Here is a 12,142-nt window from a genome sequence, read left to right on the forward strand (position 1 = left end):
ACAAACCGCGGGTCTGGCATGTCACTCTGTAGCTGGGCGCACTACAGTCTACACAGGTGGCTGTGTTCATCACCCAGGGCCGGGCCGGGAGTCTCAGTCCTGAAAGCCACCACTAAGTCACCTGATATCTGTTCGTCACCACGCGGTGAGTGTTTCACGTTTTTACACCTCTGTAGTTTTCTGTGGATTTTCCAGATTCACCTTGCATCTCCTGCAAACCCGCCGATGCAGAGTGCCGCCTGTTGCCGATGCAACGGCAACGGCACCTGCGTTCGGTGTGAACGCACTGAGCAAGAAGGAGCCTAACGGGTCGCGAGGGTCGGAATTATGTCCCTAAAAACAATGCAAATGCCGAAACAGCAGCAGACCCTCGACATCCCAACCGTGCGTTGCAACAAACGTACCCGTACCCGTATCAGTGATAGATAGGCTTTCCCCAAATTGGCCAGCCGACAAATTCGCCGAAAACGAGCTTACCGTATTGACCCACATACAGTACATGCCCAAGCGCTTATGGGTTAGTTTTTGCGTTATTTGCTATTTTCGCAGGTCGTTTTGTCTCACACATTGCCGCATACGCTTGAGTTGCATTAAACTCTGTGAACATGGTGTTTTGTGGCGTCCGTGTGTCGCGGATGGAATTGCATTTAGGTTCACTTATAAGCCGATAGGCTTATTTGTGAGGGTGCGCTTAAGCCCGAATCGGAAAATAAAAAAACGGCCCGATCGATTTTGTTCACAATTGCACAGCTCTTTAATCCTACCAGGATATTGTCATGAATATTGTCACCGGTCAAGTTGAGAAAAGTTGCTATCTTTAGGAAATGGGCGCTAACTGACAAAATCCCCGTGTACAGAAAAAGGCACAAAAAGGAAAGTTTTGTCTTGTTTGGTTGCAGCTCGGAGGCACATGGCCAAAAAAGGAAGTACGCGGAGTTTTGCGGACTACCCGTCACTATCTCGTCCGCCCCAGGATACTTGATAAAGGCTGATTCACTCGTATCTTCTGCCCATCCCAAGGATCGAGAACTCTAGCAGGGTTAATAGCATACTGCCTCTCTGTAATGTACATGTAGGGCGCTGTCCGAAGATTGAGTAATTACATGTATTATGCTTTGGCACGCGGGGATACATATTCACTTTTTTGTATGTATGGAGTCTCAAAAGTTCGGGAAATTGTGCCTTTTTCGTACTTGAAAGTGGCCAGAAGTACAACAAAATGTTACATGAGTATCCCCATACCAAGGTGTCCATGTATGCTTAACATCAACATGGAAAAGAGAACATTACTTCTTCTATTCATTAGTTAACTTCTTTTGTAAAAAAGACTTCTTCATTGCCAAATTAGTTTGAGTTACCTTTGAAAATTATCATGTTCGACTGTCTTCGTAATCGTCATATTCGTCCAACCGATGTCACCCTCGCCCTGCGAATAATCAGCTCATCTTTCCCGTAGCTCCACCTCTCCTTCCATCATGGCCGAACATCAACTATACCCATTTTTTTAATATTAGAGCAATGTGCATAGCCTGCACAGTCATGGCTGCTAAAATCCGTAACTTCGTAACATACATAATGTACTGTATAGCAGGAAATTTTCGGACGGAATATATTTTCGTACGATTTCGTACACGGCCTTTTTGTACTAAAATTAATTCCGTACTAAAATTTGTTCATGTGACTTTAAGTACACTGTACATGGTTATTGGTTGCGGACATGTACATATGTGCATCTAGCTTGCAGCACTGTACGAAAATAAAATCCGTACGAATGGTCGAAATTTGGCTTTGTCCGAAAATATTTCCGTCCGAAAATTTCCTGCTATACAGTATAATGTACGCGGAGTTTTGCGGACTACCCGTCACTATCTCGTCCGCCCCAGAATACTTGATAAAGGCTGATTCACTCGTATCTTCTGCTACATGTACTGTGTCAGTGTGAGAAAGAACTTTGAAGAAGACGAGTTCGAGCATACAATAATGTATTGCCATGATTTCTACCCTGCTTTTCATTGAAAACACTATCTGCATGACCTCCAAACCCTTTACCATGCAGACCACCAGCACTGATCAGGTGCGTTCATTGTACACAATTCTGTAGCCTACATACTAGAACTGTGGTACAATCATGTAGTTATGCTCCTAACTCTGAAAGGATGCCAAATTATGCTCCAATTTTTCAACCACCAAATTATGCCAATAAATATGCCGACATAATCCGCCGGTACCTAGTCTTATTACCCTCGAATGCAAAGAGAAAGTTTATTTCTTTCGCTCAGGGCATGTTATTCGAACAGATGGAAACTTTTTGCAATACAGTGATGTAGCCGATCAGTTCGTTGTTGTATGGTTGGGCATTGTAGCTGTCAGGGTCGACGTAAAACACTATAGCCAATCAATGGAAAAACATTCATTTCCATCAGTTCTAATAACATGCATGATGAGTGAGAAGTCGATGCATCCTGCATCTTCATCCGTAGAGAGACGTACGGTGGACACACCCATTCCCACAGCACTGCAAAACCGAACCGATTCCTTTTATGTACAACATTTCGGCAAAATTGCCATCGTCAGGTACGAAATGAAACAATGATGCCATGCCAGCCAAAAAGAAGCAGTTTTATGCCAAAGTCCTACCGCCAAAACAGCATAATCCCGCATAGTAGAATCAGTGGCAGAGGTGTAAGTGAGACATTTAACGCCAGCGCCAAAACATACCGTAAGAACAAATCCTACCGCCAAACACAGCATGATCTGGCGCATTACGAATGACAGATACAGCGAGTTGAGCTTCAAAGGTGTAGGTGAGATATTCACCACCGTAACCAAAGCATATTGTCACATTCAGTCATTTTCACTTTCCTAACACCTGTATGTGTGAAGGATGTATTTCACACCTATGTCTTAACCTCGTGCATGCATACTGCAACAGTGCAAGAGGCATGTCAGTGAGGGAAGCTTCCCACTCGGCTTTCCACTCGGCTACCTGTTACATAAGTGATTCGAATTCAGGGACGACGGCTCTGTGGCTATTCCATTATAATGATTGTCCAATTCAGTTATTATGAAGGAAACAGTTGATATGATCCAAATAATTATTTTTTTCTCCTACAATAGTTCCCATCCGGTGCTGGTGTTAACGTGGGGCCTAGTGTCGCGGATCTCAAAGATAGAGCCCGCCGCAAACTACGTGAAGCCATCGAGATCCGCGACACTAGGCCCCACGTTAACACCAGCACCGGATGGGAACTATTGTAGGAGAAACAAATAATTATTTGGATGATATCAACTGTTTCCTTCATAATAACTGAATCCGCGATATTCATGTTAAAACAAAATGGCGTCACGATTTATTGAAAGTAGACTGTAGACTATTAATATTATCCGCCATCGTATCCTGGCCTGTGTTCCGTACAGGTGAGTACATGTACCGTAGCATGCTAGCTAGCCAGCACAGACTGTCAGTGTGACCTGGTGACTGAGCTGTGTGATTGCACTTCGACAGAGAGCCGCTCAGTCAGTTAGTTTCTCCTTCAAGTAGTAACAATCATCGATCAAAGAGCGCTTTGGGTGCGCTCTCCAAGACGTTTCCTATCATGTTTGTTCTTGACAGCACTTGAAATTATGACAGGTGTAGTGCAGTCCACACTGATTCCACAGTAAAAATGAGACTGCGTTCATTTGTCCAGCTGTAGTATCGAAATGACCATGTTTTGTCCTTTTCCTCGTTTCTTTTTGTTCTCCACCTGTATTCCAGTAGTATGTCCTAGGGCTGTGTCAATAGTAAAAAAAAAAAAAAAAAAATCATCAAAATTTCGAGAAAGAGCTTCGAGCAATGTTTGATTTGCTACATCGCGGTCGCTAGTTACGGGTCAAAATTCGACATTGGGACAAGAAAAGGCGGTCGCTGGTCGCGTTCAGCAGGTAGTCGCTAGTCACAGTGCATTTTGAACGTGAGACCGTCCGTGCCTGACGAAGTGGTCGGTAGTAGCAGGCCGGTCGCTAGTCACGGTGGTCGTTAGTTACAGGTTTTACTGTAGTACTGTAGTATATCTTATTAGAGCAATATCCATAGCCTGCAGTGCACAGTCATGGCTGCTAAAATCCAGAGGTCATGACTTCGTACTTCGAAGTAACATGCATAATGTACATGTACGCGGAAATTTGCGGACTACCCGACCGTCACTATCTTGTCCGCCCCAGGATACCTGATGATAAAGGCTGATTCACTCGCATCTTCTGCTACATGTACTGTATCATAGTAGTGTCAGAAAGAACTTTGAAGAAGACGAGCATACGATAATCTACTGCCATGATCTCTACCCTGCTTTTCATTGAAAACACTATCTGCATGACCTCTGAATCCTTTACCACGCAGACCACCAGCACAGATCAGGTGCATTGTACACAATTGTGTAGCCCGCTACATACATGTACATGTACTAGAACTGGTACAATCATGTACATGTACATGCAGTTATGCTCCTACCTCCGAAAGGATGCCAAATTACGCTCCAAATTTTCAACCACCAAATTATGCCAATAATTATGCCGGCATAATCCGCCAGTGCCTAGAACTTATGGAGCCTCAAAGTTCGGAAAATTGTGCGTTTTTCGTACTTGCAAGTGGCCAGAAGTACATGTACAACAAAATACATGAGTATCCCTGTAACAAGGTGTCCATGTACTCGTATGCCAGAGATCAACATGGAAAAGAAAAAAAAATATTACTTCTTCTATTCATTTAGTTGACACTTCTTTTGCAATAAATATTTTTTTATTGCCAAATTAGTTTGAGTTACCTTTGAAAATTATCATGTTCAAATGTCTTCCTAATCGTCATACTCGTCCAACCGATGCCAACCTCACCCTGTGAATAATCAGCTCATCTCTCCCGTAGCTCCACCTCTCCAAGTCCTTCCATCATGATCGAACATCAACTATACCTCATTTTTTTTAATTATTAGAGCAAAATATAGCCTACACAGTCACGTGTGCACGGCTAGCTGCTAAAATCCAGAGGTCACGACTTCGTATCATGAATAATGTACATGACATGTACGCAGAGTCAGTTTGTGGACTACCCGGTACCCGTCACTACCCCCCCCGGGCCGCGGGATACAGTCGTCCCTCTCTAATAATCCGGCACCTTTTGCTACGGCGTTTTCTGCTGATTAAGAAATCCTGCCCTCTGATCCGGCCCTACCCAATTGCATGCATGTGTCATACGTCAAAACGCAGGGTTTTTCCATGTCGATCCAAGTATTTGATGCACAACTTTATATTCTCAACTGTTCTCCAGGAATATACACAGTGCTTAGTGATAAAGTAAAACAGAGAACATGTTCACATGTACTCTTGCACACAAACGCACACACACACACAGACCTGAAAATTGGCAGGACACTACTCCTTGCTAAAATAAGAAAGTATGGTTGACTGCTTAGCAGTTGCCTCCTGGACAACATTGACCCTCTTGAGAAGGCCACGCAAGCAGTCGACATCATGCAGGTCGAACGACGGATGTCCTTCGAAGCAAACAATTGCATCAGCAAGTGCGCGGGATGCTTGTGCCAGAGTTGGAAGGCTGTTGGAGTGCGCATTCAAGCCTGATGTGCTAGAGCTGTTAGCCAGTTAGTTGTAGAACGTCAGTACCGTCGGTCAGTGTCGTGCATCGTCGCTGATTGTTTAGTAACTGGTGGTGTTAGTGGACAGTATAGCGTAACTTGTAGTTCCTTGGTCTTTCTCTTTGTATAAATTGAGTTCGGGTTCGGAAAAGTCCTAACAACCAACCGAACTGAACTCTCCCGCGCGAGGTCGAGTACAGTTGTCAAATTCGATCGATAACTGAACGCGATTTACGACTGCCGGATTATGAAATCAAACTACGTGCAGTTTGAGCGATTCGTTTCAAAAAGTCACTGCCGGAGGCGGAATTCAAGTGCCGGATTACGATGTAGGAATTGAACGAAAAAAATCGGTTTCATCAGAAAGTGCGCCGGTTGGCAAGGGTTCCGGATTAACAAGTGCCGGATTAGAGAGGGACGACTGTACTTGATTCACTCGCATCTTTTGCTACATGACATTGTACTGTATCAGTGTGAGAAAGAACTTTGAAGAAGACGAGTTCGAGCATACAATAATAATTATTATTGATAGTATTGCCATGATTTCTACCTTGCTTTTCACTGAAAACACTATCTGCATGACCACCGAACCCTTTACCATGGAGCTCACCAGCACTGATCAGGTGCATTGTACACTGTTAGTCCATCGGCCAAATCTCAGAAAGGGCCTCTTTCGGCGAAGGTGATGCACTGAAGCTCCAACTAAACGCCCTTTGGCACACTAGCTCATGAGACCCCATAGAATACGAATCCGTTTGTTGGACGTTGCCAATCCAGTCCAGGATAGTCGAACTGGGTCGAATACCTTCTTCCGATTTTCGTAATTTCGTCCACCATTACATCTTTCTCATCGACTTTTTTTCGCTTGGCGAATGTTCTTGAGCCGCTGAGCAGAATCTACGCACGCTCGAACACTTGAAATGCCTGCATGTTGACGGTTCGCAAGATTCTAGCGAGCTTGGCGGAAATCTATTATTTATTTTGACATTTTTGGGGGAATCTGAATTAGAACGGTAGAAGCTCATTCGGAGAAGACGGCGTGTCGCCGCTGTCGGATTGTCGCTACTGTGTTTCAGACGTATTTGCTTGAACGTGCTATTGAGGATGGACAGAAGATGAAGTGACGGCTTTCTTGAACACGGACGTTTTGTCTAAATTGTAGCTGAAACATCTCCGGCATCTGGCGTCTAGAACGCAATTATTATGAGTTGTGAGTGCCAGCTGAGCTGAACACAAGCTGGACACCATTCGTCAGCTGGGAATTTACATCGAAGCTCTTGATAGCCACGATAAGCATAATTATAGGCAGAGGTAACCTTGTTTGACTCAATACGCATGCAGGTGATACCACTAGTGGCACTACAATGTAAATGGTGCAAAATTGATGCAACAGCGAATATGTACTTCGTACAATCACGAACAATTGTAAGGCAAGTGTTCATGCCTGTCATAGAAGAATTTCAGCCCGGAAGTCTTGTTGTCATGGTCATAAATAATACAGGACTTGGGTTGGCTCTGGACATAAACACACTTGTGGTGAATACGGTCATTATTGCGAGAAAAATATTTAGCCATTGTATGTTAACACCTGATGCCGCGCTACAAGCAATATTTCATGTACATGTATGTGAGACTCAATTGCATCCACAAGGCCGTAGATGCATGTAAGCACACAATGCTGTACAGTATAAGTAGTAGTCGACATGTGGTGCCTTCCTGCTGCACATGCACATGCGGCAAGTTGGCAACGACACATGACCTATCTGCACCGCACAGCGTGAGCTTAGAAAGGAATATTGCACACATAGTGCTATTTGTGTTCCGATATCATTAAGCCGGTATGCATGTACTAGTATCCTTATACATGTACCTGGTCACTCGATAGGCGATGCCGACTGTACTAATCTTATCCATATTACCCGATAGGCTATAGCACACTGCGTCAGATCACTATGCAACAAAACAAGAGCTTTGGAGCGAATATACACTGAAGCAAAGTAGGTTTCAAAGGTACAGCACTAGTCACGATGAGGGGAGTAACGAGGATGGTTAGGCCGTGACACATAGATGATGATTGTTTAAAATGATTCATGCACGGTGGAAAAGTACCACCAATGGCGATGATATTGCTTTCACAACAATGACATCAGTAGGAGCAGTGACACAACCTTACTGCTCCAAGTAGGATTTACAAGCGAGTGAAGGGAGAGCAGACTGGTCTAATAGCAGACCGGGTCTAAGCAAGGAAATAATCGGCATCAGAGGTGAGCTTGCACATCAGAAAACAGATGATGATCACCAAACACAGAGAAGTTGGCTATGTGTATGTTTGTGTCACTGTGTGTGCGTGTGTGTGTGTGTGTGCATGTGTGTTTGTGTGTATGCGCGCACATCTGTGTGTGAGAGAGAGGCAGACAGACAGATAGCATATGGTGGGAGGGATCAAGGTCTGACCTCAGAGTTAAATGCTGACGGTGTGGAATAGCAACAGTGCGAAATCAGGCAGGGTGGTTAATGGCCCACACTGGAGCCGAGTAGGAGCGCCAGTGGTTGAGGGCTAGCACAGGAGTAGCAGCAGCTCCAGCCTAGGAAGATCAGCTTCTGGATGAAAATCTCCCGGACACAGTAGGTACCAAGCTTCACTAGCAGATTGCCGGCAGGGGTGCACGGCGAGCACCCGTACATCCCTCAAGCCACCAGAGCCGCAGTACTTGGACACGATCCAGGTGCTTACCCGCCAACAATGCTGAGAAGGCACTGGAGCCATACAGGAACTTATGATCGAGCATGACCACAGACTTGAAATACAGGGTCCGGCGTTGAATACTGAGACAGCGACGTCTCCTCCACAGAACACCACTCAGCCCCACCATTGCATTATTTTCGCTTTTTCATGATTTTTACAAGTGTGTTAGAGCACACAGCTCTCGATGCAACATTTACCAGTGACTAAATAACTCCGTGTCTCCGACCATAACTGCAGCGTTCCCGTGAGCCTGTTGGATTTCCGTCAGCCTGTTGAGATTATCTTCATCTCGTCACATGTGAGCCTGTGTGTTTCATCCGTATCGTGGCACAATTACACAGACACGATTTCCAACTCAGGCCGGTTCCGTTGCTCGAAGGGTTGGCGGTAAGAATTGCTACGCCGTCTGTGGCTGCATGGGAACTTGGCGAGTCGTCGTCTTTCTCCATAAATCCTGATCGTCACGCGAACAACAGCCACTATTGCCTAAAAACTACGACACAACAGTATCAAGCTCGCCCCAGCAGAAGGACACGAATGACGAGCGCTAAGACGGAGAAAGAGAGACAGGGTTAGCGAGAGCTGACTAGTGCAGGTACGCTGTCATCTCCTGAGAGGTGGTGGGCGAAGCAGCGAAGTGAAACGAAGGAAGATAGAACTTATTAGAAGGCATACGGAGGCACCAAAACCTATTGCCTGTCACATACTAAGTGCCATTTAGGGTTGACAGCTGTCAGCTGACAGCCTCAAAAATTTGAAAATCTGCTCAAAAAACTCTCGATCAGAACTCTGCGCACTCTCAAATGGAGCGCACAGTAAAAAAACTCGGCGACGAAGAACGCTTCGTATCGACGCCCTGGACTGAATTCGGCACGTCCAACAAACGGAATAGTGTTCTCTGATATATTCTCTACGTGCTGGGTATGGTCGCGTTTAGTTGGAAGCTCAGTGCATCACCACTTTCGATTTTGAGACTTGGCCGATGGACTATGTGTAGCCTACAGAACTGTGGTACAATCATGTAGTTATGCTCCTACCTCCGAAAGGATGCCAAATAATTAAATTATGCTCCAAAGTTTCATCCACCAAATGCCAATAATTATGCCGGCATAATCCGCCGGTGCCTAGCGCCGGTGGCTGTACATGTACTCACTACGTAGAGTCAGGTGATCGGTGCCCGGACAGGTGATCGATGCCCGGACACTTTACTTCTCTGAAGTTACTATCGCAATTACCCCCAAATGTTCATGGATGATACCCTCGGGTAGGATTTGACAGCACACGAAGCCACAAATCGCCAGCTCAATTTTGATCAAAGGAAAATAGCATGCGGTGCCGATGAATTATTTTATGCGAAATTATAGTGAAATTTAGTCACAACGAAGAGAACTCGCTCTCCAGAAACACGAACGCACCAGCTGAAACACTTTCAAGCGACACAGGCTGTTGTCAGCACAATAGCCAACATCCCCAAGCAAGTTGAAGTCAAAAGAAAGTACGTGAGAGCCAGAACAAAGGGACATTTCTCATCCCTTCTAACACGTCTCGAACAGCTAAATTTCCCGCGCATTTTTCTCAGCTGGTGAGTCCTGGCGGCAAGAGAGGGCCTCAGCTGCGACGAACCAAATGGAAACACTTCCAGGAAATGATATCCCCAGATCCACAAGTCACAAAACCACCCAACACAACTCGTTCACCAAGCATTTTTATAATTTCCACAATGGAGGAAGCCGTGGCGGCATGCAACGCCGGCCTCTCCATTCGCAAAGCGAGCAAACAATTCGGGGTGAAGAGATCTACTTTGTATGATCGGCTCCATGGGAGATCATCGCGACTTGGCCCTGCTCCACTTCTTGCGAAGAAACATGAAGACCTACTCGTGGAATACATCACCTCCTTGGCAAACTCAGGCTTCGGAATCAGCAGAGGTGAGCTCTTGAGTGAAAATACTTTCGTTACAAATTATTTTAGTTCTTCCCCCGGCCCCGCACGTGCATCTCAAGTGCGGTTTCCCGCGGAAATTCAAATTTTTATTTTTCGCATGTGCATTCGGATTTCCGGCTTCTTCTCGACGCCCACGCACTTGTGCATGCATTTTCGCGGACAAATTTCATCTGTACATGAATGTCTATGACATAATCATGTATTACAATCCCCTTGAACAAAATTAATAATAATTATTACTTGCTATGAAGGTACCAGTCCATGTTGAACCAAGCACTGTTGCATGCATGGGGTTGCGATTTCCTGAGTATTTATTCGGAAGATATACATATATTGTGTGGGAACCATAAATGTACGGTCAATGTGAGAAGCACACTACCACAGCCTTGCACTCTGTATGGACTGTCAGGGGTGCTGCCCTCGAAGGGCCCAAAATAACATCAGGAAACAAGATGTAGACGAAGCGTGTGCAATGCACACAGACATACATTGCCGGTGCCGGTTTGGGAAACCCCCACATGATACATATATGTGTCAGACATAATCACGGCCAGGTCAATCTGGGAGTCTGCTCCACTCTCCTGTTTTGTTAAAAAAATTGCTCATGTCATTTCGATGGCAGCACCCCGGACTGTCCATATGCAAAAGGGCCAGTACCAATTTACCAGTAACCACAGTGTACTGATTAGTAACAGTGCAGCATTACAAAATGTGAAAACTAGGATCCAACCAGTGTACCCAAGTATATTTGTGAGAAATGTACAATTGTGTCTGTCGTGTTCTGCCTGTGCTCACAGCCACATGCCTCGCACTGGCCGCTGAAATTGTACGCCGGGAGACAGGACGACCATGCCAGAAACTGACCACAATGTGGCGGAGGAGATTCAAGAAGAGAAACCCTACAGTAACAACAAAAAGACCAACATCTCTGGAGGAGTCCAGAGCAAGAAATGCCAATCCAGCCGCGATTAGTGCATTTTTCGACTTGCTGGAGGCCACTATCGAGAAGCACAGCATCGCTCTGGGTCAATTATGGAATGTTGATGAGAAGGGATTCAATCCCGACCCCATTCCCAAGCGAGTTGTGACGGCTAGGGCAAGTAGGGCACAGCAGCAGCACAAACGCAGCCATGACCACATCACGGCCAACATTTGTATCAATGCCTGCGGCAACCATCTGCCCCCTCAGCTTATCTACAACCGTGCACAGCTTACCACACGCCTGGTGGAGAATGGACCACCAGGCGCAATTTACTGCACATCCAAGACTGGGTCCATGGACAGAGAGCTTTTTCAGAGCTGGTTCAAGGATCTCTTCTTGACGTCAACATCCCGGGAGAAGACCCAGTTGATACTGATGGATAATCATTCCTCCCACATTAGCGTGGAGATACTCGAGCTGGCGAGGAAGTCTAATGTTGTTTTCATTGCGCTTCCATCCAAGACTACCCACATCCTGCAGCCACTCGACAAGACTGTCTTCAGTGCAATGGGAGCACACCACCAGAGCACCAGTGCAGCTGCCCGCTTGTTAAAGCCCAGCCATAGTCTCGCCCTGTCAGACTTTCTGCCAATATTTGCTGACACATTCACGAAGTCCGTCACCCCCGCCAACATCATGGCGGCAAGTTTTAAAGTAACGGGGGTATACGGCCTACGGACCGAAGGGACCGAAGGGACCGAAGGGTTATTCCTCAGCATGTCCTCGCACCATATGAAGTTCATCGCGCTGAATCAGGTATGCAACCACTCAGCCCAGAAGAGGAAGCACTGTTCCAGAGGCGCCTAGCTGAAGGATATGATGTGCCGGACGCACGATACGACA

General features: G+C 45.8%; 1 protein-coding gene across 1 annotated transcript; it reads left to right on the forward strand.

Moving 5' to 3' along the window:
• The first annotated feature begins 10,093 nt into the window (after positions 1-10,093).
• Positions 10,094-12,106, forward strand: LOC135819081 (uncharacterized). The gene is made up of 2 exons (XM_065332234.1): positions 10,094-10,301; positions 11,115-12,106. Exons 1-2 carry the CDS (start codon positions 10,094-10,096, stop codon positions 12,104-12,106), a joined length of 1,200 nt encoding a protein of 399 aa, XP_065188306.1.
• Positions 12,107-12,142: the final 36 nt, after the last annotated feature.

Source organism: Sycon ciliatum, chromosome 6, assembly GCF_964019385.1.
Source record: "Sycon ciliatum chromosome 6, ocSycCili1.1, whole genome shotgun sequence".
In the NCBI taxonomy this organism is placed as follows: Eukaryota; Metazoa; Porifera; class Calcarea; order Leucosolenida; family Sycettidae; genus Sycon; species Sycon ciliatum.

Excerpts from the sequence above, each read along its gene's own strand:
- LOC135819081 (XM_065332234.1), top strand. The coding sequence starts at position 10,094 with ATGGAGGAAGCCGTGGCGGCATGCAACGCCGGCCTCTCCATTCGCAAA. Across the intron at positions 10,302-11,114 it reads AGGCTTCGGAATCAGCAGAG|CCACATGCCTCGCACTGGCC; the intron begins GTGAGCTCTTGA and ends CTGTGCTCACAG.